A 22,352-nucleotide genomic window follows, 5' to 3' on the forward strand; every position below is an offset into this window, starting at 1 on the left:
CGATATAATTCTTGCTGATTTTATTCTTTTCCCTCATTCTGTGTGTTGGCAGAAGTGAAGTTGGCAAGCTCCATGGAGAAGGTGTCAATGTCCTGGTGCTGCCAAGTAGGTTCCCACGTCTAGACAGTGCATGTAATGCTTGGCAAAAGGCCAGAAACAGTGTTAATGGATTTACTAAATAGCAGCATTTCTCTGTATTGATTTTCTTAGGGTACTCCCAGAACTCAGGGTGAAGTAGGTAGCAACATTTTACCTAATTTTTTCTGCTAATAAATGGCCTCAAAGAGAAGCACTTAATAAAGACACTTCTGGCCTGGTGGCCATTGTCTCAAAATGTCTCTCCAGGGGGGAAATGATGTACATTATTAAGTATTACATTAACTGCAAATATTCCTGGCTGTACTTGAAGATTGGGGTGGTAATTTTTATTGTGCAAGCATGATTCTATTCTTTTAAAGATAAAGGTAACTTTGCTCACAGCCTGGTGATGAAACTGTGAGTCTGAGGGAATGGTTCAGGCAGGTAATCTGGCATATCCATGTATCTCTTCTGTGTAGAAACAACACTGACAAAAACGTTTTCAAAATATGTGTGGGAAGATAAACATAAGTTTAGCATCAGTGCTCTGAATTTACAGGTAGCCTTAGCTATATGTTTCTACAATGTGGATCTTAATAAGAAATAAGAAACATGCATGCTGAAAATAGCTGTACCTTGGGAAAAGATTTCAGGTACCTGTTTGTGTCTCTGTTGTGATTCTCACAAGTGTCTTTTGACCATCAGGGTCTACCCCTTACAATTTTCCCACCTTACAACCTACCAGTAGAGTCCCTGCTCTGCGGGGTGCAAGGGGACTGAGATACAGGACAAGAAAATAAATCTATTCTAACACATCAATTTATGATTTTTCTGAGACAAAGGCAGGTGAAAAACTGGCTTTTCTCGCTTTCTTGTGGAAAGGTGCAGGTGAAGAGGGATGGTGAAATGACTGAAGGTGAGCTTGGGCTGAAGAAATAGTAGAGCAAATGGCAGAGGCAGAAAGTCTTTGGCAGAGAGGTTGAGACAGGTATAAATTCCTGTAAATGTGGAAACAGTGAAGATCCTCAAAGTTTAGAAAGAAAAATTAGGAAAAGGAACCCAACATAGGCTACTTTATTAAAATGGCTTCTTCTCATTCTGGAGCAGCTGGACAAAAGTATCCTGACCCTGGCAGAGCTGATGCACTCACCATGCCCAAGTGACCCCCTCTTCAATCACTTGTCAAACTGATAGACTGTGCTCCAAAAGCTAGATTTACCTGGGCAGCCATGGTCCCCAGTCACCACCACTCGCTCTGCTGCTTCTGAGCCCTGTCTGCTTCTGAAGTGGGGGTGAAACAGTGTCCTGGGATCCTGAGAAGCTGAATATGCACCTTATTTCTTTATCTCTAAGAGATAAAGAAAAGAAAGGATGCTCAGAAAGCATGCCATTCTTAGAAATAAAGAAATAAGAAATTGCATGCAGACAGGTTTGCATTCATAAGGCAAAGGAAGCTCAACAAGTATTTGGTTGTTAGTGGTGCCATCTCCCCTCAAAGTTAAAAATTTATTTTACTTGGATATAAGAGGACAGCTATAAAATAATCTTACCTATTCCCTTTCAATATTTGGATGACAGAAATATCTGGAGGAATGCTTTTATTGGAGGCCCTTGTCAGAATGCTCTAGGGACATTGTGGTTAAAGGTGACATTTTCTGAAGGAGGAACAAAGATGTGGACAAAACAAGAAAAGGTGAAGTTGTACTTCAGACCACTCTTGAACTTCACACTTGCCAAGGAAGTCAGGGAAAAGAAGCTTAGAATTTTTTTTCCTGGTTACTACAGGCATTCTCAGCCTGTGGCTACTGTAGGAAAAACATTTTTCTCCATCTATCACCGTTACATTTCACAGAGTAGTTCAGTCAGGAGAAAGATTAAATAGAGATACCACATACAAACACATTTTTACTATTATAATTCTCTGTTTAATGCAATGCTTTAACTAGGAATACAACTCAGCAGAAGTACATACATATATATTGCATGTAATTTTAGTTGTCTCTTCAAAATGTTTCAAACCCTCATCATCTTATTCCTTCGTGGCTTGTTTTGATGAAATACCTTCTTTCTTCATCTTGTATAACAAATGCTGCTGAATAACACCGAAATTTTTCCTCCAAATAGAACACAACATTACATCCAAATTCCCAGTTAATATAACTTCATCAGACTTTGCTTTCACTGTATGAATGTTATGTATAATATATGTATATCTATACAGCATATATAAATATATATCTATCATGTATATGTAATCAAGTGGGTCAGCTTTACACAGCTAACCATAAACTTGTGCTTATCTTATTTATATGAGATCAAATGTATGGCATCAAGAATTTGACCAGTCCTGGTTTTACCACATGATTTTGGAGATCACATACAGGTAATGCATTCCTTCTTTCTTGCAGTAGTATTTTCTTTTGAAGAAAAGAATGCAGTTTTTTTAAATATATATGTATATATATATAAATGAATAACAAGTTTTTCATATTGTTAAGTTAAAAAAGATCTCAAGAAGAGATGAGGTTCTTCCTCATACGTAGAGCTTGAAGCATAATTTGACATTCATTGTAGATATATTTACATTATGAGCTAATCTGGATAGTGTTACACATAATGTATTATTGTTTACACTGCCAAGATATGGTGTTGGTCATGTTAAAACACACTATCTAAAGGTATTTACAAATTGCTAGTCTCTAACTTACCTACCACCTCAGCCAAGTGGCACCAGAAATAAGGGATAGGATAGAAGGATGTCTGTTGATTGGCAGTCATGGCTCTCCCACCAGTGTTTTTATTACTATTACTGCCACTACTACCAGGGTGTGCTTCAGGGAAGGGCTGTCTTTGGATAGAGGTGGAGAGACAGAGTCTCCAGTGGGGGCAGAAATCCCTACCTCTTCCCTGAAGCCTACATGAGCTGGGGGAAGCAGCAAAGCGATCCAACTGTGACTTGCTTGTCCCTTTGCCAGTTAGAACACACCAATCTTGTCCCCCTGTGCTTTCTCCAGTGCTGTCAGGTGAGTCAGTCCAGATATTAAACACCCAGTGTTTAATATCTTAAATTCTTAAATAAATTCTTCCTTCCAAGGGCACTGTGACATGGGCTGTGATCACACTGCCTCATGAACCACATAGAGCTGCTTCTGCCAGAGTCAGAGCACTTTGGGACATCTCAGAAAATGGTTTCTGTGTGCTTCTTGGCAAGTATGATACAAAGGGGAAAAAAGAAAAGAAAAGAAACTCACAGTGGAAAGATGAAAAAGAGTAGTTACTGAATGGCACTTTTCAGGTAATGCAGAACTTTGGAAGGCAAAAAGACACCAGAATTTATTTTCTTTTATTTGGTTATTACTGGAATGAAATGCATTTAACAAATCTACCCAGTACTCTGAAATATGAGGCCTGGGAGGACTGATATGCTCATGTAACCCACTAGCTCCACAGTGTAGCAAAAGAGGCCATTGCAAAAGGAGGGAAGTAAAAATATAGGAGAAATGATTGCATTGGTTGTGGTAGATGTTCAACACAGCCTTGCTATAATTACATTCTTAGGTTTGGACTGTCAGTGAATGCTCTGCTAGTAAGCTCATGAATGAAAGGGGATTTGAGGGAAGGCAGGGCTGCCTTTCTGTTGCACAGAGCAGAAAATTAGTCCATGCATGTGGCAGCATGATATCCCACTACAAGCACATTCACTCTTTGACATTATCCACCACGGTGGCTAACAGAGAGATAACACCACTGGGGAACAAAAGAACTGATTTGGCTTTGTTTCATTGGAGGGTTTATTTTATTTCCAATTTAAAACCCATGCAGAAAGGATTCATGGAACTTGCCACTCCACACAGTAGCTTGGGCTTCAGTGGAGGAGGATCTTTCATGCTAGGAAAGGCAGTTTTTGGGTGGGGTCAAAGAAGGTAAATACCAACATTCACAGTGCCTGAAAGGCAAGTGAAACTACAAGCCTGTAGCTGTAACACAGGTGACACTTGTTAAAGTAAGGAGGAAAGGTTTTTGGTAAAACTGTGGCAAAAGGGGAAAAACAGGCAGAGAGGAGAGGCCACAGAAAATAAAGACCATCTCTGAGGTTCCTTCAAGGCAAGGTTCTCTATAAACTTTAAAAAAAAAAGATTCCTTAAAAGTCTAGAGCATTTTCTAACGTACCAGAACTGAAAAAGAAATATTGTATAGAAATCATACCCTTGTGTCTGTAGTGAAGGAAAAGCTAACTTCTTTTAAGCCTCTCAATTTCTACCATTTGCACTGTTGTCATCTGGGACTATTAAAATCCAAACTCACTGTCAGCAAGCACCCCCCCCATGCACAGGGCCAGAGTTTGTTTCCCTGCCCTTTCTTGTGTAAAACTTTAGATTCTCGCCCCCAGCAACTCCACATTTTGTCAAAAAATAAAGATTTTTGAAAATATTTTAAGGGGAGAGAGAAAAAACTTCAGCATGGCTCTGCTGCATTCCTGCCCCCAAGCTGCGTTCATGTCAAGTTTTCAGCAAATTGGCTGTCAGGATGCTTTACCTATTCAGTCCTGCTAGGCCACTGCCATGATTAATTTTGGGGCATAGAAGTGGCAAGTAGAGGTACTGCCAGCAGAGGTGAAAAATTCAAAGTGTGCCACCCCAGCATCACAGGAGAAAATGGGAGCTGTGTCCTGAGGCAACACTCACTCATCCAGAGGAATGGCTCATTCATAAGAATGAAGAACAGAGAACAAAATCCATCAAAACTGGGGAAGGGGACAGTGAGTTTGCTAGCAAGTCCCACAGACAGATGGGCACATTCAAATCCATAAGGAGAAAAAATCAAAAAGAACTCTCTGCCCTCCTGCTCCTATCCCTGGATGGGAGGTCAGGAGGTGCTGGGCCACTTCAAGGGTTTCTTCAGTGGTGTGTGGGCTGTTTTCACCACAGCCACACTTCTTGAAGACACCTCTTCTCGTCAATATGTTTTCCTCCACCAGAAGAGTATAAAACAGAGGGCTGATATATTTAGCACTTGCTTTTGTCCCCTTCATGCTTTGTGTATGCCAAACAACTGATCTCTGGGGCTCACTTGGGCACTCCCATCCCCTTGAGCTTTTGTACTGCAAAAAAACAATGAAAGAAAGCAAGAAAAAGCATTCTGACCTATATAGATGTCTTTGTTGTCTTTGGACAGCCTTTCATCAGGCAACATTCAAACACTTTGCTATCTTTCAATAGACCCTATGATTCCTAAAAAATCAAATGAAAATCTCAAACAGAAAGAAGGCTGACAAGTTTTTCTTGGATTTTGTTCTCACTGTGGAAAACAGATTTTAAATATTGCTCCAACTTTCTTTCTTTCTTTCTTCCTTTTCCTTTTCCTTTCCTTTTCCTTTTCTCCTTTTCTCCTTTTCCTTTTCTCCTTTTCCTTTTTTCCTTTTCCTTTTCCTTTTCCTTTTCCTTTTCCTTTTCCTTTTCCTTTTCCTTTTCCTTTTCCTTTTCCTTTCTTTTTTTCTCTCTCTTTCATTCTTTTTCTTTCTTTCTTTCTTCCTTTCTCTTTGACCACAGACATCTTTAATACTCAGAAAAGTTGCCCACTAGATTGATGCATTTCCAAGCTGCTGTTCTCTTCCTGGAGCATGAAGGTAGGGCTGTCCCATGACAACAGAAATCACTCCCCGTGGGCTGCCTCTTTCTGGAAATAATGAAAGAGGAAGAAACGGAGGGGACAAGAAGTTCTAGCTGCAATTTTTTTGTTGTTAGTTATTGTTTTGGGGATTTTTTCTTTTTGTTTTTGTTCTCATTAGTCACCTGCACAGTGTGCTTGATTTCTATGTGAAACAGAAGTGGCCACTGCAGCACATGGTGTGGGCTTGCCACTGGGGTCCTCTGGCCAAGCACAAGGTGAAGATGAGGCAGCTCCAGCAGCAGGGCCACCTGGGACCTTGGGGACCACAGGGTGCAGGTAACAGCCAGGGAAGCCGAAGTTACCCAGGGAGAGCTGTGCTTCAAGACTGACATTTAGTTCCTGCAGAACTATCACTCAGGAGGGAAGTGAAACCTGGTGAACATGGTTTGGGACACAAAGGAAAGACATGAAAGCTCAAAGGATATTCAAGAACAAATTATATTCAGTTTTGAACCATTAGCACATTTTTGATTTACTGAGCCACAACCAGCTGAAGACCCAAGAGGTTCCCAATATCTGAGAGCACATTCTGCCTCTTCTCTGCTTTCAGGAGGGGCTAGACAGTGCAATAAGTGTTGGCTCTGCACCTCCCAGCAGCTGGCAATGCACACTAGGCAGACAAGGTTCCATGAAATATCTTGAATATCAGGTGGTTATTTTTCATGTCTATAAACCATGTAGGGTTGTGTGTTTGCATGCCTGTGGATCCATACATAGGTGCTCTATGTCATCTATTTTTACATTGTTTAATTGTCTGCAAATGTAAATGTACCATAAACTGTTACAGGGTGGAAACACAGAGGATTGTGTGTCCTGAAAGCCTTTTAAATATACTATAACACAAATCAAGGAACCTTGTCTTCTGAGATCAAAAGTGAGGGTAGCGCTAGGGACAAGACCTAGAAAACTTCAAACTGATGTTTTTCCTTTGCTTGGTTTTATTTTTTTTTTTTTTTTCTTTTTTTTTTTTCATGAATGCTGGCCCCCAAAATACTTTTCTTCCTGTGGTATTTTGAGTGTCATCATATCACATGATGAAGGACTATAATTGCAATCTATCTGTCACACTTCTTAACTTGTGGGAGTTTCCTTAGCTGTTAGATTAATTCATTATGAACAAGTGATAGCTTCAAATATGAGAATAAGGGATTTGCATATCTGCCAGAAAACCAGAGTGAAAAGATTAAGTATGTCTATACAAACCATTATTTCCCAGTTTGAGTACCTGTTAGTACCCACAGCACTTGCTGAAAGAAAGAAACAGGTGTGTCTCTTTTATGTAACTTTTCTAAAGAAGTCAGATTTAGAAATTGAACACATTTTATTTTATTTTATCTTGAGATTTTATCTGGATTTTTTGAACACTGTAAGAGAATGAACAACCTAGGAATGTGTAAGTCTTTCCTTTGACCTGTCAAGATAAACCTAGTGAATGAAGTTTTAAAAGGCAAGCAGTGCTCATTTTGGCAAGCTTTGTCATTTAGTTATTCTTCCTACAAGCAGGAAGATGAAAAGTGATAGTAGATATGACTCAAGGCAAGTGAGGGTTGCAAAATTAGATCCTTGGCTGTATAGAGACAGTTATATTAGGATGAAATCACTAGGGGTATAAATACAATGACTTCATATTAAAACATGTTAATCTGGAATTTAACGTGGCCTTAATTTATTGCAGTTTAGTCCTCCTCATTTTCACTTTCTGCTGAGAACTTGTACTGCAAAACATGAAAATTGTCATGATACCAAAGTGCTTTGACACTGTGTTCCATTAAGCTTGTCAAATGTAAAACTTAATTCTGCAAGATTAATTTCTCTGTAATCTCAGAAACTGTTATTTTGATGTGCATTTTGGAATACTCTGAAGTTGTAGCATGAAATAATCAAATGAATTGGTGTCCTGTTTTGGTGGGTGGCTTTCACTCCAGAAAAGAGGTTCTCAGGACAATATCTATGCTCTTTTTGGGTAAGAAAACATATACATGTACCTTTGTTAGGGCCTGGAAGTTAGAAGTACTAGGAAAGAGGTAAATAAAATATGCATAACTCACAGACAATCTCTGTTTTCAGTAACCTGAAGCTGTCTGACCTGTCCACAAAATGTTTAGTTTTGCTACAGTAAACATCAAATATTGGAATACTAAATTCTTTGTCAGGCAGATATGATTTAAATTTCACCTACTGTAGAGTAGCAAAAAATATTTGAACTCAACCCTTGCCAGACTCTCATCAAGACTATTTTAATATCTGTTTTTCTATAATCACAGTTTTCCTCTCTGCATTTTTATTAGTGTTACCCCTTGGCTTACAGTCAAAATATGGCTCTCAGGTAGTACAAGGCAACGTGACCAATACCTTTTCCAGAAAGCAAACATCTTGTGCAGGATTCACCCAGAAAGGACCTCAGTTTCACACTAAGGGCTTAGCAGAGCTTGATCCAGGTGGGTATGTCAGTCTATCTTATTCTTTTCCTCAATAAATTAATCATATAATCATCTTTTCAGAGGTCAAGAGCATGGTCATCCAATATTAACTATTCATTCTGTGAAGCCTCAACATACCTCTTCATCTGTACATCCAACTTTAAATGGATGTAGCCTTTCATTTTTCTAGTAATAATCTTGTTTCTGTTCTTCAGCTGAGACCCTTTGTTTGGCCACCATGGTGGCTGACTGGATGAGAACTTTAAATTTACAGCTTCTTTTGTTATTCAATCTTGCCCTGGACAAGTAAGGTACAGAAAGGAAGAAAAGGCTGATGGAGGTAAAAAACAAATAAATCCTCAGGTTTATGTTATGTGACGAACAAAGTGAACAAAATTTTTTTTTCAAAAAAAAAAAAAGCTTTGGTTTACATGGATGCTGAAGAAGTCTTGGCTTGTAGCAACCTGGACAAGACCACGTCTTTTCATTTTGCTCTTGACATGACGAAGTAGTCACGGAACAAAAGCCCCTGGGATGGGGCAAGCGGCAGACTTGGAACGATATGCAATGATTACATGTTGCACATAAGAACATTTTCAGAAATGATGTGGTTTTGGAAATGGTGGTGTCATAAACAACATAAAATCTTTCATCATTATGTACCTAACATTTAGCTTTTTACATGACAGTGGCAAAACAGCTTTGACAACTTTGAGCTCTAGAAAATTTCTGCCATGATTGATTTGGATTATGCAATGATCTTCCAAACTCCTATGCCTCTTTCACACAGTTAATATTAAAATTTGGGTTTTTTTTTTTTACCTAGATGAAGATGTAATAAACACACACAGGGAAAAACAAGAAAAAGAGAATGAAATAACAAGTATTTTACACAGAATGATCAAAAATCATAGACTTTAAAGCCCTTCTGCAGAATACTCTCAGAAAGTAAGGAACCGTGCCTCCAGTCCTCATACTTGAATAATTTCTCAAACATCCCCGTGTCCTAAAGATTTATTTTCATTTATTAAAAAATGTTTTAAAGTGTAGTCCTCAGGGGTACAGCTGATGCCCCCTTATCAGTATTTCCACTAACATCCTGGATTGCACATTCCATAGAAGAGCATAAAGTGCTATAGCATCGAGGGTTTTTTGAATTTAATTTGGAACTCCTTCACCCTTTCCACAATTATTTTCATTATTATTTTTACCTTGTAGCTCCTATATTCTTGTAATGACACATAAGAAGGTCCTTAAAGGTCTTCTTGAAGGTGGCATTGCAGAGCGCGTAGCAGGCGGGGTTGACGGTGCTGTTGATGTAACAGAGCCAGTAACCTAGGGTCCATACAGTGCCAGGGATGCAGGATGTGCAGAAGCTGTTGATGAGCACCATCACATTGTATGGGGTCCAGGTGATGATGAAGGCCAGAAGGATGGCCAAAATCGTCCTTGTCACCTTTTTCTCTCTAGAAGGGGGCAGTTTCTTTTTGGCTGGCTGCTTTGTCATCTTGACGATTTTCCGGGCTACGCTGTTCTGCTTCTCCTCCCCGTTTGTGCCTATGATCTCCACGGTAGTGTTGGTAGGGGCACAGCAGTCCCCCTTTTGGGACTTGGTGACTATCCTGATGCATGTCAGCTTGGAGTTCTCTGCTTTGACATGGTCTTGGGAGGCAGAAGCCTGTCTGGCATCTTTGGTAGCTTCATCCTCTTTCAAGTTGGAAGCGACCACACTGATGGAGGTGGAGTCGTTGGAGCTTTCCTTCTCCCCTTGAACACAGTTATTGGTTACAGTCTCTTCACTGGTTTTTCCATTCTGAATTTTGCTGTGCTCCAACCCATCCCCACTGGTCGGGATATTGTTATTGTTTGGTTTCACTATTTTACCTTGGACAAGGCTGGGGGAAACTGTTTCTTGGTTTTGGGCGGCTTCCTTTTTTCCTTTCTTTATCCGACTCTTACTGGCTCGAGAGATTTGCCAGTAAAGGACAGTCATGATGATAACAGGCAAATAGAAGGCTGCAATGGCAGTGCCAAAAGTGACAGCAGGGTTGGAAAAAAATTGGATGTAGCAGTCCCCATCTGGGACAGTCCTTCCTCCCACAATGAATTGCCAGAAGAGAATTGCAGGGGCCCAGAGGATGAAGGACAGCACCCAGGCAGCTGCAATCATCATGCCGGCCATCTTCGTGGTCCGCTTCACGGGATACGTCAGGGGCTTGGTGACACAAAAATACCTGTCAAAGCTGATAATGAGCAGGTTCATTACAGAGGCGTTGCTGACCACGTAGTCAAGAGCCAGCCAGAGGTCACACACCACGGGCCCCAAGGGCCAGTAGCCTATCACAGTGTAGAGGGTGTACAGGTTCATGGAAAAGATGCCGATGATCAAGTCAGCGCAGGCCAGGCTGAACAGGAAATAATTGTTGACAGTCTGGAGGTGCCTGTTGACTTTGATTGACACCATGACCAGGATGTTCCCAATTATGGTGACCAGGCTGAGAGACCCTGCCACCAGGACAATGAACACCACCTCGACAGTCTTATAGCGGCTCTCCAAGGCCATCAGATTTTCAGAAGAAGAGTTTATGTATGTTGAGTTATTCATTTCGCTTCTGATAACAAGATACCCAGTTACAACTTAAGCCTGCAGAGGAAATAATAGAAAAGAGATACTGTCAGGAAGTTAGTCCCTTTGCCTTTAAGGAATGGATCCCAAAAAAACTGACTTGGCAAATGTTTAAAGCTAGAAGATGTATTCAGGAAAAAACATTCAGCTTTGACTAAAGGAAACACCTTACAGTGTGCAGTTTAGGAATACCAGAACAATAGGCTAGCTCTAAATATGTGAGAAAGGCACACATTTGGACCCAAAACTATATTTTTTAGTTCTCAGATGCATTTTTCTCTTTGTTAATTTTTAAAACTAATATTGACTTGAATATTTTGGAACTGAACCTGCATAATATTTTCTTTCCTGCTAACAAAATGTTTCACTTTGCTCATTTCAAACCCTATTCCAAATCAAATGTCCAGACTGGAGGGTGTAACATTCTTGTAACCCACAGTTATAAGAATGTAATCCACTGAGAGGCAGATCACAGGAAGGAAATCTCTGCTTCTGTCTTTCTTTCATTTTCCACCTGGGCATGCTTCTGTGAGGTTTATGGAATGGGTTTTTACCATATCTCTCCCCAGTTTTCTTACCCAGCAGTTCCTTTTTTAGGCAACATATACAAAGGTTTTGGCACTTCATCAAACTAATTAGTCTGTCAATAAACAAAAGAGGGTGGGTCTGTTGAAGTTAACAGTTTGTAAACTCACCTCAGTTGATCATTTGCCTATCTAGTTAGATGCATACATATTTCAATTTCAGTAGGATGAAAGTTATTTTTTTACTTACATTTGAGTATTTGTACCTGGATAAGGCATTGTTGTTTGTTCGGGTTTTTTTAAACACGGTATTATCTTTTGATGCTTTCTTGATTGCACTTTTCCCATTATTTTTCAAATCACAATGTTTTTAATCTGCATCACATAAAGCTAAAACAAAACATCTGAAATAGATAGCAGGGTAATGCTAGATAAAGAAACAGATAAAAATCAGTTCTGTTTACACATAGCAATTCTTTTTGTGCCCCTTATACCCTACTGGCAGTGCTCAATAAATAGTAATTAAATTGCTAGCGATACACATTTGCTAGAAGACTATGAAAATAGTGCATGCTTTTGTCTTCAGGATATATTCTATCCTTTTGTGCATCCCCTGGAAGTCAATAGAATGCACTGGAATTGTACAGCATCTGAGTGCTCATTATTTATGAGCTGTGCTCAAGGGATTATTGAAGCATGAAGGCCAGATGTGACAGGGTTAGGTTTTTTTTTCTAATTACAATATTCTGCTTTTTTCCCCCTCACACATAAGGCATCACTTCTTTAAGAAAGAGTCTCTAAACATGGTGGTGCAATCAAAGGAAGACAAAAAATTATCTATGTATGGCTCCCCTATACACCAGGGATTAGAAAATTCTCCTCTGGTTCCTCTGACTAACCTGCTGATGCACAGACATATGCAGTCCACGTCACTTCAAAGGAGCAATGCATTTTTACTGTCATTTAGTACTGTGCTTTTTTATTTTTTTCCTTTTTTTTTCCAGATGCAAAAGAGAGAAGGTGACGCAAAATGTCAGCACAGTGGCAAAACCCCTTCTGAACTCTCGGAAAAATAAGCAAGCCTGTCTCCGTGGAAAAGTCAAAATGCTAAACCAGGGTAAAAGGTTTTCTGTCTGAGGAAACTTTGTAATCTTGAAATTTATACTTAGAGAAATACAACTGGCAGAGAGAGGGTGGGGCTCATGCATTTGCCTTTGCTATCAAAAACAGCTAAAATTTTTTTGCCAGTTCTATGTTGAAGTGAATACTTCAATGAATAAATAGAGGAACATAGATTATGAATAAATAGAGGAACATAAGGCTCGACAGATATTTATTTTTTTGCTATTTACAGATACAACACTGAAATCCTTGGGATCAGGTTCAAGATAACAAAATGAGGAAGAGGAATGCTTTAGTTGAGTGTGTGCTTTGTACAGTAAGAATAGGGTGAGTGGAATGTAGCACAATTTCTACTCTGTGCAAAAACATTGACGGGACACCTTTAATATATAGGACTGTCATTTCAGCAATTCCCAGTCTGTCTTTCTCCCAGAGCTTCACAGCTGAGCAGCTGGCTATCCATGTAGATGTGTAAGGCATCAATTTTTTGGACAAGTTAAGAATTTCTCCCAAGCAGAGTTGTTTATGAACATTCTTAACAGAATGCATTTTTAATGAAGAGGCAAAATCATGCATAGAGATGTATTGATTAAAAAAGAAAAATCAGATGAAGAAGGTTCATGATCTAGCGCTCTGCAACTACCTCTGGTGACAGAAAGTGAGTGGGGGAGTAAAGTGGAAATGAGTGAGGGTGGATTAGAGGTGAAAAAATTATGCTTTGTTATAAGGAAACAAGTGTTTCTCTACAATATATTTTTGAAAAACTGTTCAGAATTTCTGTTTTCATTCCACTGAAGAAAAAAATTAATTTTAAAAACTTGAAGCTTGTGAAACAAAATTGCCATCTCCCAGCTGACTTTATTCCTGAGTCTTTTCAGGTGAAATTTTGGTAATGGTAATTCAGTAACAATTTCCCTGATTTTATGGGAATCTATACGATGCAAGATGGATGAAAGCTAAAAACTAATCTTACTTGCTAGGAATAGGATTTCATGGTGTTAATATGAGTGGAAGCAAAGCAAAGCAGTCTCTTTCCCTCTTTTTGCACAAAATTTTCCTGTCCTTAAGAAGGCTGGTAGCTCTGGACTGCAAATTACAAGGGCAGTTACAGCTTTCTAAGACACAGGGAAACATCTGCTGTCACCAGCTCCAGTAAAAACTTCCCTTTGCCTGCATCAGTGTGATTGTAAAGTGAAACATATTTTACTGTGTATGTTGATGAGAGAGTGTAGGGTTGGAGAGACCAATCTGATACATGGTCACTGCTCAGAGTACTAAAATGACACATGCAGAGGCAGGGCTGTGCATGCTTCCTAACCCAAGAGCCCCTGCAATGCTCTGGGCTCCTTCCTGTGGGCTGCAGCAGTGTTGGAATCAGGTGCCCAGAGAGCGTTCTGTTTCTCATCGTGGCTGCTTGCTGGCTTACAAGACTGCTTGTAAGGACTACTTTTGTTTTTGTCTTTCCACAGAGCCCATCTCTCCAGCTGGAGAGGCAGTTGTTGTGGGAGCAGATGTTATTCATCAGGCAGACCAACGGGGCAGAGGCATTTTAAGGTAATATGACCTCCTGTGTGAGAAATACCAGATCTTATTCTTGAACAAACAGAGCTCTCCTCTGCAAGCCCATGGGTGTTTGTGTGAGTTGCACAATATGGCACTGACTCCCATGGGCTACCATAATTTATCCTTCTATACTAAGTGCATTCTTGCTAAACAGAGAATACCCAGAAAAGGCAAGGAATGTCTCTTGTGACCTTAAAAGATACCAAGATAATTTTCTGAAATATATTTCAAAATATATATGACTTTTATGGAAACACCATAATCACTGCACAGAAAATGTCCAAAGCCAAGAAATCCACATATAAAATAATTCATTGTTTGATATTTGATATGTACTTGGGAAATGTTCCCAGTGCAGTAGTTCCTCCCTGTAAAGAACTCACAGTACTGAAAATAATTTCCCTCTATTTACTGGGCAACAGTTTAGGGCAGGGTTGGGGCATATTTAAGCATTGCATCCTGCTGAGTTGTGCTTTCCACTTATCCTGACAGGAACACATCCATTTAGTGCAGGCAAATCTTGTAGCAAACATTGTAATTTTAAATTTAAAATATATCTCCAACATCTGCCACAAAACAGACTACAGAAATGTTTGGTATATTGAAAAAAATGGCTGATACATCACGCCTGTCAGAGTTTATTAGACAAATTCTTCTTCTGTATTGTGCATATTGACAAGTTAAATTTGGTAAGGATTTAATGTCTTCTTTGAATTCTCTGAGACCATATAAAGGTCAAGACATGAAAGAGGCAACAAATGATCAGCACCTGAAAGTTATATTTGTGATTTAAACAGGATTACCCAAGAATGTATGAGCATTGCCATTCTGAGGGCACATCTAAGTCTCAAGCAGAAGGAAATATACTTCCTTCACTTTCTTTTTTTGATCTAGTTCCTCTTCAGACCAAACCTATGTAAAAAAGATTTGATGTTTGCTGTAGCAATAATGGAATGTTTTTTTCCTGAAATTATTTTTATCCTGAGCTCAATTGATTTTGATTCTAAATTTCTTCCTGGTACCATTTTAAACTCACAGTGTGAAAACAAAAAGAGAGAAACAAAATCCCTTAATCTGTGACAAATATCTTAGGTCTGTTAGCCAGAATTTATTGCAGACTTTAAGAGAGAATACATTTATAGTCTGGACTTTTGGTAAAAATACATTTCAGAAAATGCCCAAACACCTGAAGACTAAAATCATCACCACATTAATTATCTTCTGCAATCCTTTTGAAACTAGAAACAGCTTTGCTTTGCTAAGTGTTACTGTCTAGGTGTGGTCTGTTGTTCTTTTTCTTTTTCATGCACTTTTGTTTATCTCAATCAGCACATGTCCTACAAAAAAGATATGCTGTTGGCCTGTTTGGATCTACTTTTCCCCACCTAATTGTGAAGGATACCTAAGGGCAAAATTAAAAATTTCTGCACAGATCTTGAAACAACAAGTAGATCAGAGTCAGAAAATATTAAAAAAGCAAACCAACAGTGTGCCACAAACAACAATTGAAACAAGACAGAAATGAAAATATTCCCCCAAAAGCAGCAGGGGACTGTACATGAGTAGGTGTCAATGCTGGCACCAAAGCTGCTGCCTCAAGGCACATTAGGGTCTGAGGATTTGTGCATTGCCATTTGTGCACTGCAAACAGATTTATGCTGTTAACTACATCTTGCACACTGCTGCTCTTGCAGTCTAAAACTATAGAAGGAAATATAGAAAAACTACATAGAAGGAAATATAGTGTCATGAGCCCAACTTGTTGATATTAAATGTGACACAAGTAGAAGTATAGACAACATAGTAAAAACAACAACAAAAACCAAAAAAAAAAAAAACAAAAAAAAAAAAACAAAAAAAAAAAAAAAAAACACAACCAAACAATAATCTCTCTAGTTTCAGGAAATAAATAAAAATAAAAAGGCAGTTTTCCCTCAAAGATCAGATAACAAAGTATTTCTAATATAATGGTACTATTATTACTATTACTACTGTTATAATAGCCACCCATCGGTACTAAGGCACATGAAATAATGCCTTTCTGTCAGTATAGGTTTGGCTGCAGATATATTTTTGTTTTTTGGGACCTGTGTTATCAAGAGAGAGTTTGCATTCTGTCTTTGGGCAGCTGATACCATTACAAGCTAAACTCTGCATCCTACTGCATTGGGCAAACCTGAAAAAATATGCTCAATACACACTGTTCCATCTAACTGGTTTTGATCCAAAAAAAAAAGGGATTTTTACCACCTGGACTAGAGAAGATACCTTTACTCATATGCCTCATTCTTGCTAGGATTATAATAAAAAACCTTGTTCCAAAACTAGTGAGAAAATAGCCAGTTCTCTCGGTGAAGTTATGGAAGGTTTTCCTCTCTGTTCTTGTGGAACTATGAGATTTATCCATATGATAAAAGTGACTGAATACAATGGTCCATGTCACTCCTTCTGAGTCCCACCTGCAATCCTGTGCACCTCAGCTTGTTAGAGGTGCTTACACAGTAGAGGGAGTTTTCAGAATGGCAGCTGTAAAGCAGAAGGTTTTAGCATTACATTTCAGGCAAAGTAAACAGTTAGGGATGCTCCTACTGTTGAAAGCTAAAACAGAAGAGCATTATTTATGTTTTGTTGCTTTTTTTCAGGTAAGGTATGAAATATGTATATTTGCTAAGATCAAAATAAATTTATTATCCAGAAATCAGGGAAAAAAAAAGTTAGTCTTTGGAGTACAAAAGGCAAAATGGAAGCATCCCCCAGCTTTCTCTAGAGGGCTGAGTTAAATGGATAGCATCTCCATCTAGAGGCACAGATAAGCAGCTGCCACATAAAACAGTCCTTTCCAGCAGTAGAATTGCTTAAAAATATTTTAAAAGCTTTTTTAACTCACAGGCAGAGGAGACCCACATTTTATTGCAATTTAAATTTTATTATAATTAATGAGCAGAGTTATAATTTGATGAAAACCCGAAGCCATTACAGTTAAATATTCCTGGTGCAAGCAGTCTGGATGAAGAGGTATATGACCTGGGATGAGCTCTATCAGTCAGAGCATGGTTCTAATAACACCACAGCTGTGGTTTTGATTCCTGGATGGGCCATTCACTTAAGAGATGGACTTGGTGATCCTTGTGGGTCCTTCCCAGTCAGAATATTCTGTGATCTAGTTAGACTGGGGCAGCCAGTGCACAGAAACATGTGCTTAGGCCTGAGTTTATTCACTGCAACCGCCATCATTTCGTCATCAATTTGGGCATGACCCAACCCAAAAAGTTGTTTCACAGAATATCATAAATGGGTTGGAAGAGTGGATGATGTCATCAAAAAGTAAAAAAACTGGAGACTAGCTCATACCACATACACATTTCGTCAGTCTACCTGTACTAATTTCTGCTGGTAGAGGTTATAGGAGAGATATGTTGGGGAAGATGAAATAGGAAAACCTTATAAATATGATTACCTGGCAAAAGATTTGGAAAATACAGACATTGAGATGAGAACTAGATTTGAAATAGCAAACCTTGACTACTGAATAACTAGAAAACAATAGTGTAGCCAGGCTGAAAGCAATCCCCCTTTCTGATTAAACAATGCCCTTTACCTGCAGATAGGTCCAAAGGTCAGATGGAATGCTCTGTTTCACCCCCCAATGTATGGTTCATCCCACACCTGTGGCCCTCCCCTAAAGTATCAGGTATCTGTGACCCCATTGGCCTAAGTCCTGTTCCAGCCCACCTTGAAGCCCCCTGATAAGGTGTGCCCGAGGGACCTGACGCTCTCTTGGTTCCTGTTCTCCCCCCCTCTCTCTTGGTCCCTGCTCCTTGCCCTGGCTCCTTTGTCCCGCTTCCCCATCCTTCTCTCTCCCTCTCCCCTTGGGCCTGCCATGAGCTGCAGCTGGCAGCTCCAAGCAGGGCCCTTGCACCCACGCCCTTTCTAATAAACAGCATGTATCAACCCGACTTCAGAGATCTCTATCTTCAACCGTCCTGGACACCTCCGATCCCCGCAAGATAGAAAAGGGACATGAAAGTGAGAGATTTCAGTAAGTGACTTCTCCTTTCTGCCTTTGCTGCACCACTGCTGCTGGAATTTGACTGAAGCTCCTCACACCCATTAACCAAACAAGTTTTATCTGACTAGAACTATCTTCTTCAAGCACTTTAGTTAAAAGAGTCGCGCTAGAACTCAGACTAAAATGATTCCTATCCTCAGCCATGAGAAAGGCTGCCTCAGCAGAAGAGTTATTTAAGTTTCTGTTCAGATTGAATTGAAGATCATTAGGTTCAAGGATATATCTTCTGAAGGAAAAGTGTGGTGAGAGTTAAGTGTCCCTCTGCAGCCCAGCACAAATTGGAGGCACAGTACTTCATTATCCTCAGATCACCCATCACACCTGTGCTGTTAAATACAAAAACCTTATGAGAGCTACTCAAAGTCCCGGAGTGACAAGTGGTGAAGCTGGTGAGAGGCGAGGGATCAGAAGGCTGACTGAAATCAACTTAATGTACAAGCAGACCTAAAAAAATCCCCCTCAAACCAAACCAAAAACTATCCAACCAACCAACTCTCCTAGACAAAAAAAAAAACAACAACAAAAAAAAAAACCACCAAAAAAAAAAAACCACAAAGCAAACAAAAAAACTCACCAAAAAAAAAAAAAAAAAAAAAAAAAAAAAAAAAAAAAAACAACCCAGTCTTTCTAGTCTTTCCTGGCTTAAGAGCCTGTAGGAATATTGGTCATAAACCCCAGAGAACTGCAGTACAGTGCAGGGAGGTTCTCTCATGGAACCATGGATTAACCCCCTCAACCTGCCAGTAAGTCCAAAAATAATTCTGTGATATTTTTGTGAATATCTGCAAATCCCTCCAAGACATAAGAAGTCCTTTTGGGATCATGAATAAACCCATGGAGGCTCTCACTCTACTCTTCAGACAGAGTCAGAGTAGGGCTTTTGACAGGAGTATTAACATATGAGAGCCCAAAGAGACTCTTACAGAAGCTATAGAAAATCTTTCTTTTTCTCTAGGTTGCAAATGGTCTAAGTACCTGGCTTTTGCATGGGATTTTCTTATTCACTCACAAAGATCTATCAGATAATCCTCAAATCTGCTTTGGAAAGTACCTTATTTTTTTACTCAGAAAATGCTTTTAATATTATTTTAAACACCATCATGGTCAGTCTTACATGAAATTCTCAAGAGCTTGAAAATCTAGTCTGCTCTTCTGTGTCCATAAAATCTGGGGATTTTTACACATCTTCCATCTTACTTAACAGCTTACCTAAGATGTAGTTTGGAAGCACAGGAAAGAATGATGACTCAGATATTACAGGGAATGGCTCAAATTCTTTGCAAGGATTTAAGCATATATTGAACAGAAGTTCAAACTTGTTTCTGAGAGGGCAGCTAAATTTTTTTTATGCCTGTATTACTGTAGACTGCATTTGAAGCAGTGATAGTGAAATACTGAAGGAACTTAATTAGGTCATTTCCTTACAGAAAGCAGTGATATCTAAATTTCCAAACCAGAATCTCTATTTCCAAACTCATTCTGCAATCTGAGAAAAGTTTGTGAAAGATGCAAAGAGAGGCAATGCCTAACAAAATACTCATGAAAACATTAAAACATCTAAAATGAAGTGTTTGCTGCAGCTAATTATAAATATATTGATCACAACCATGATTGCTTACTGTGGGTCCCCTTTTGTGAACAGAGAAACTCCAAGATCACATAGTCCTTGCCGAAGAAAGGAGAGATTTATTTAGCAGTTTTTTCATAGCTATTGATTGAGGATAGCTTCCCTAAGTCTCTGACTGTGCTGTGTTTCACTATATGACTGCTATGAACTTTAACTACACAGACTATAGCTACAGACTAATTGCGTTTTTACTTCATTACAGGTTTAACAAATCTGTGTCTAAATTTGGCTCTGATGCATGGGTCCAGATATTGGTCCTAACATGCTGCAGCTACTCTTAGCAAGGTAAAATACCTTAGCTTTGCATTAATTCACCTTTAAGAGAAGCTTCTGTTAAAAAATAATATAATGTTTAGCAAGCTTAACTTAATAACAGGAAACTAAGGGACTTGTCTCTGACCATGTACCTTCTGTAAAAATTATATTCATCGTCACTGGGCCAGGTAGACTAAAATTCATAAGCAAACACTCTCAAGCTCTCTGCACGTTTTGGTTTTTAAAGAGACATTGTTAAGTCTGCTTGCATCAGACTTTGACCACTCTTGAATATTGACCAAAATAAAATAATGGGAACATTTGATACATAGGTTTTAAAAATGATAAATTGGATTATTTGAAGACAAAAAATTAAAAACCTGAGAGGCATTTACTAGCACAAGATGGAGAAGAGCAAGCCATTACTCTGTGCACAGATCTGCAAACTTAACAAACTCACTGTTACTTTAGCAATGAAGTCTGTGTGATACAAAATTTCCACAGAGTGATGGTGATGAATACATTTGATGTCACTTGCACATTCCATTCTATGTCAAAGATGTTTTTTAATTAAAAGAGAGAATGAGGTTGATTTTGAAATTCAGAAACCGTGTCATTGTGCTTTACCACATGGGAACCTCTTTTACATCGTTGGCAGAAGCACCATGTCAGCTTCATCATAACTGCTAGTATAATGACTTGACTTGCTGATGAAGTCAGTTCTCTCCCATTTGTGGTGTTGAGGATCTCAAACTCTTTTTATTACAGTCCTGAAATTCTACAGTTATGCTGTGCATTACTCGCTGCTCTTCTTTGGCAGACTTATCTGTTACTGTCTGCAAGTTTCCTGTTTCTGCTTCTACATCTCAGACCACCTTTCCACAGCACACATGTCTAAGGACAAAAAGACTACTGACTAACATATTTCATTTTCTGAGGTCTCACTTTACCCTATTCTTCTGCAGTGGCCCACTTTTCTGAACCTAAACCCTTCTTTACATAACAACTCTTTAAATTGGGACTTCATGGTGAAACAAACTTACAGGAAGTAAAATTAAATCTAGCTAGGAACAGTGTCTAGCAGCGTACCTAGGGAACAATCTCCTCCATCAATCTGCTGTGTCCCTGAAGTGTCATGTTGGAGATTAAATCCCTCCCACTGTGCCATGCAACAGCAGCAGAACCACTCAGCAGTGATTGCTGCATTGCAACGTGCCTCCACACTGCACAAACCTATTTGAAGAGCACAAGAACATATCTAGAGAAAGACAGAAGGAGGTGTGGGGCAAGAAAAAATAATAAATGGGGTGAATGTGAGAGAGAAAAATAGGAACAAGACTGAGGTGTGAAAAATAAAGAAGTTGATTAGAAGAAGGAAGGAAAAAGAGTTCTGCAAGAGCATTCACATGGGCTCTTCAAATTGTCACCCCTTAATGCCTGTTTTCAGTCAAAATTCCTCACTGACCCTAGTTTCAGTACCTGCCTGGATTATCCTATGACAGCCCACAGAGAGACAGGGTAACATTTCTTCAAGCCTTGCACTTTGAACAGTATTGAGGAAACACTGAAGTAACTTGAAGTTCTGAAATTTCACATCAATTATCATTCAAACATTTAAGTTCTCAAATCCACTGCCATTTACTGAGACCTGGCCTACATAACCTCTTCAAAGAAGAGGATAGAAATTATTTTTTCAAAAAGTTATAGTCTTGTTTCATAATCAGAAATTCCAGTGTATTTAGTATGCTTAATTATTTCCTCATAAGCTGGTCACACCAACACAGTCACTGCCCAGAGTGGAAGTGAGATAACCCAGGTGGGAAGGTGGGATGAAGATGGGAGGTGATTTTCCCTGCTGAAATCCATGGCTCTCTGCAGTTAGAGGCTGCACAAAGCCTCAATGAGACCACACTGATTTGCAGATGTCGTGTTCCCCACTCGTACACGCCTTGTGATACTCTTTGAGAGCTCTGTGGCTCAAAGGCGCATTTCACAGCTCCTTGCTCTCAGTCACTCATGCTATAAGCCTGGGACTTCAAAGGGACAGCTGAAAGGAAATGTTTGCAGGGAAAAAAGGGAAAAAGGAAAAAGAAAAGAAAAAGATTGTCTGCTTGTCCCTTTTTTTCTGTTCATGATATAACAGGCTTAAGATGTTCTGGTATAACTGCTTCTCAGTGGGTTATTTTTCCCTTCTTACTTTACACAAACCATAAAAAAAAACCTGGCAGAGAGGAAGAAAACAGCTGTGTGATGCTTTCATCTTAGACTGGGCTTGTCAAAGAGCAGGCAAATGACTTTCCATTCTCTAAGTAGGCTCTTTGGGTCAAGCTGGACTGATGTCCAAGACAGTGACCCCCAGTTTTTTGTTTTAGACCTTTCAGCAGTAGCACATGCTAAA

The 22,352-nt window shown here is 39.2% G+C and overlaps 1 protein-coding gene across 2 annotated transcripts in view; it reads right to left on the reverse strand.

Moving 5' to 3' along the window:
• Positions 1–5,596: 5,596 nt before the first annotated feature.
• CHRM2 (cholinergic receptor muscarinic 2) overlaps positions 5,597–22,352 on the reverse strand; it is an 85,999-nt gene continuing 69,243 nt past the window's right edge. The window contains exons 2-3 of one of the 2 annotated variants that reach the window (XM_068190849.1): positions 9,380–10,812; positions 5,597–6,120 (exon numbers count right to left, since the gene is read on the reverse strand). In XM_068190849.1, coding sequence (XP_068046950.1) covers positions 6,099–6,120; positions 9,380–10,773 — 1,416 coding nt within the window. In that variant the 5' untranslated portion in view covers positions 10,774–10,812 and the 3' untranslated portion in view covers positions 5,597–6,098. Of the gene's footprint in view, positions 6,121–9,040; positions 10,813–22,352 lie in introns of those variants that run through there. The other variant, XM_068190850.1, reaches the window with a different exon arrangement.

This window comes from Anomalospiza imberbis, chromosome 5 (assembly GCF_031753505.1).
Source record: "Anomalospiza imberbis isolate Cuckoo-Finch-1a 21T00152 chromosome 5, ASM3175350v1, whole genome shotgun sequence".
Lineage (NCBI taxonomy): Eukaryota > Metazoa > Chordata > Aves > Passeriformes > Viduidae > Anomalospiza > Anomalospiza imberbis.